The sequence below is a fragment of the Austrofundulus limnaeus genome, unplaced genomic scaffold (genome assembly GCF_001266775.1).
Source record: "Austrofundulus limnaeus strain Quisiro unplaced genomic scaffold, Austrofundulus_limnaeus-1.0 Scaffold1712, whole genome shotgun sequence".
In the NCBI taxonomy this organism is placed as follows: domain Eukaryota; kingdom Metazoa; phylum Chordata; class Actinopteri; order Cyprinodontiformes; family Rivulidae; genus Austrofundulus; species Austrofundulus limnaeus.
In genome coordinates, this window is record NW_013954114.1 from 7,873 (window position 1) to 11,900 (window position 4,028).

General features: G+C 37.1%; 1 protein-coding gene across 1 annotated transcript; it reads left to right on the plus strand.

The window, feature by feature from the left end:
- Nucleotides 1-538: 538 nt before the first annotated feature.
- Nucleotides 539-1,738, plus strand: LOC106536166 (integrin alpha-8; the record flags this gene model as incomplete). The annotated part of the gene is given in 2 exon segments (XM_014033367.1): nucleotides 539-661; nucleotides 779-1,738. Coding segments are annotated over 2 exon segments (213 nt in total), but the record flags the coding sequence as incomplete, so codon positions are not given.
- Nucleotides 1,739-4,028: the final 2,290 nt, after the last annotated feature.

Sequence of the window (4,028 nt, forward strand, 5' to 3'; positions counted from 1 at the left end):
GTCATGTCTGCTGCTCGTAGTTTAAACATGGGAAAGTGTGTTTTCAGTTAAATTTGTCTGATATCAGTGATTTTTGCACTCGGTTGGAAGCGGTCCACAGCAGTCAGATATGACCGTTTCATTAAAATAATTTAGTTCTTGTATTAAAATTAAACATTCTTTAATAGCTAAACTGATAGAAATATAAGGTTTCTATGCCATTTGAATGTTTCTGTTAGTGTGTCGTTTGGTCTTAAATGTCATTCCTAATGGTCTTTAAAAGGTCTTAAATTTTACTTACTGAAACCTGCATGGACCCTGGACTTAAACACAATAAAAATAGTTACAAAGTGACTTTTACAGACARTGAGCTGAAGCTTGGTGTGGTAGTAYCTGAGAGTCGTTCACAACACATATTCTGTCATTCCTCACGAAATATCACAATGTCTTCTACCTCACAAGGTTCAGTCAAATCAGCTGTGATGATTTCATAAGTTCCTTCAAAGAACGCCAAGCCTCTTATTTACTTATTTGTTTGTTTTTGTTTGTTTGTCTCCAGATGGGGACTCCAGTGTTGTGGGGAACTCCCGATGTGTCGTTCGCTGTTCCCCTCTGGGTCATCATCCTGGCCATCCTGCTGGGGCTGCTGGTGCTAGCCATGCTAACGTTAGCCCTGTGGAAGGTACACACACAAACACACACACACAAACACACACACGCAGTAAACGTCAACACCTTTTCCACCAGTGGTTTTAGCGTCTGATAAACCCGGTAATGTGACATCTCCTCCCCTCCTCAGTTAGGTTTCTTCGAACGGGCGCGGCCGCCGGCTGAGGACGACGTCTCCGACCAGGAGAAGCTGACGTCCGATCAAACGGCGGACGCCTGAGCGTCTCCCGGTTGGACYTTTGTTGTCTTTGGGAGGGACGTGCACCTTCTGAACACCTTAACTCAGATCTGAGATCTGCTTTAGTTGAAACCTTCATTCCCTGGTTGGAAGTCTTCTCCCTGTTTTTTTCTTTTTTTTTTTTAATAAACCGACTGAAAACAAAGACTTGGAGCGCCACACATCCTGGGACCTGAACAGCAGACAAAGTGGGACCAACACACATATTTTGGCAAATCACACACACACACATGTCTGTTGTTTATCTGACGGAAGGAAGCAGCACTGAAGACAGAGTGGACTTTGTTGTTCGGACAGTGCTTTAAATGCTCCTCTGTGTGTTCATGAGTGCAGCGCACCGAGACTGAAGATGATCTACGCACAACTGTGTGTGTGTTTGTGTGTACAAACTGTGTGTGCAGCTCTTCCATCCACTTCTAGGGTTTAATTTATCCGACACTTTTACACGCACTCAGAGGCAAACACGTGTTTAAAGTGATACTTCAGAACTTTTGAGGCAACATCTACAGCAGGTAAGATATTAACTGTTCATAACACAGCTAACCCTACTTCAAAGGATCTAAACTATCACTTTAGGCAAAAAAAGGGGCACAAAATGTATATTTATAAATGTCTGTGCAATATTTGGGCGTTGTGTGAAACTGAAGCTTGTTGTTACACTGGCACTATTTTATTAAAGCGTCAAGTTTCCATTGTMTCTGTATATACTGTAAGTGTTTGACTGGTGTATTAGAATATTATTATTATTGATGGGGGAAAAAAGCATTTGTAGACTTGTTTTAAGCCACCATATTGTGTGTTTTTTTTAAGAATATGATAAAACCAGTAACAAATAAATAACTTATTGCCTTTTTTGTGACTGAAAGTTGTTTTTTCTTTAAAGACAGTGTGAAGTTTTCCTGGAATATATTCACATCTTTTCATTTCAAATTTAGAGCTCTTGCTCCCCCAAATGGAGCAAAATAAAACCCTTTTATTTTCTTCAGCATGAGAAAACATCCAGAGAGCGCCGTCGTGTGGCTGAAAGCTGAACAACACTACCTGTGATCAGCTGAGAGGATTTCATTTAAAAGTTGCTGAACAATTGGCTGATTCTTGTTCAGCTTTAAGTACTTTTTAAAAAGCTTTTAATGAAAAAAAACACTTTTTCTCTTTTTGGGTCAGTGGATTTGTATGAGCGGCGGTTTTTTAAAAGGTTCTACAGCTTTTTGTCTTGAAAGGTTTTAGAAAAGCAGAAAAGCAGCTTTCACTGTGGACAATTATTTATTTATTTTTTACATTTGAATACCTGATTCAGTTTTTTTATTATTATTATTATTATTATTATATTGGCACAGCACAAAAACTATTACTGCTCCTTTCTTCTGACCCTTTATAGAAAAGGTTTTACACAAAACTGCAGTTTGGCAAAACGAATAATTCAAAGCTTTCTGTGAATCTGTTGGATCAGAGGTGCTTTGAGTTCGGGGAGTGTAAATGTTCTGTAAACATTAATATTTGTGTTTGTGACAGAATAAAACTGGTGCTGGTAAAAGACAAAGAACAGAAGGGTTGAATAAGTGCAGTATTTATTATTTTAAATGTAGTATAATAAATTTATTTAGTTTTTTTTTTTGCCATTTATGAACTTTATTCAACTATAAATATAAAACTTGATAAACTATTTCTAATGTTTTATTGTAGCCCAGAGGTGTCAGAAGTATCACCCGCTTCAGATGTTATCATCCATGAAATGGACGTTATCAGGCATTATCAGTCCCATAGAATGGCTTCAGATTGTCAGCTGGTTAGTATGAGGCATAAAGCCACTGTTTGTTCAAAATGAGGCATTAAAAACTGGTTAATATGAGGCTTAAATCCACTAAGGTTAACTTTAGAGCAAATGGCATGGTTAGCGCTAAAGACACCGCCCTCCAACGGTTGTATAATGTGGTCTTCCAATAGGGCAACGGGTAGAGCGGGAGACCAGGGTTCGAGACCGACACAGACACCAAAAATATTTTACAATATCTTTTGGTTATTTACACATTCATTGTCATTGATATATTAACCCACTAGGGGGCACTGTTGGGACAGTGAAGCCTAGAAGGCACAGTAGGGACCCTCTGAAGCCATTGTATGGGACTGATAACGCCTAATAATGTCCATTTCATGGACTGATAACATCAGACTCCCCTGGAAGTATTCACATTCATTACTAAAGTAGAAGTATAGATACTAGGGTTTAAAAATACTTTATTGGAAGTAGAATTATCATCTCAAGCTTTTCACTCAAGTAAAAGTATAAAAGTGCTTTTTTAAAACTACTTAAAGTATAAAAGTAAAAGTAACGAACACTTTAAAAAAGTCATTAGGGATAAAATGAGGCTGTGCCACAGGGTTCTAAAATGAGTATAACGTTAAATGAAAATGTTAAAATTGAAAATTGTTGAATTAACTGATTAGACTAGTTGTTTCAGCTTCGATCATCTTCATTCCAGGCTCCACCTGCAGTCTGTCCTGCTGGATGTGATTTGTGTCATACAGGTGTGATGGAGTGAGTTCAATCCAACAGGATGTCAGAATGGTTTATATTTACATTTCTTATCCAACCACAATCAAATTCACTCTATCCAAGGGCTCCATGTATCTGGATGGATTTCTATTTATTTCTCAACAAGTGAAAAGATGGAATAAAAACAAGTCAAAGTTAAATAGAAATGAAATACGTTTTGCATTTTTAAAAGGTAAGGAGTAGAAAGTACAGATAATTAAATTAAAATGTAAGGAGTAGAATTAAAAAGTAGGCTGAAAATTAATTACTTAAGTATCAATAACCAAAATTTCTGCTTAAGTAAAGTAACAAAGTATTTGTACTTASTTACCTGACACCTTTGTTGTAACTTCAGTCTCGTTACAGAAAAGTGACTGGTTTACAATGTTGCTGCTGTCGGGTTAATCATTTCCACGTTCTTGCATAAATCCATTTTATTGGTCACTTCTTGCACCTGATGGTGACTTAATGAGTGACTAATGGAGAAAAAAATGCTTGTAAAATGTGACAAGGTTTAATTTAAAAGAAAAAGCTTTTTTAATTTCATGAAAAGTTGTGTTTTAAAGATGCAGAGGGATTGTTTTTCAGGCAGTGAGTAAATCTATATCT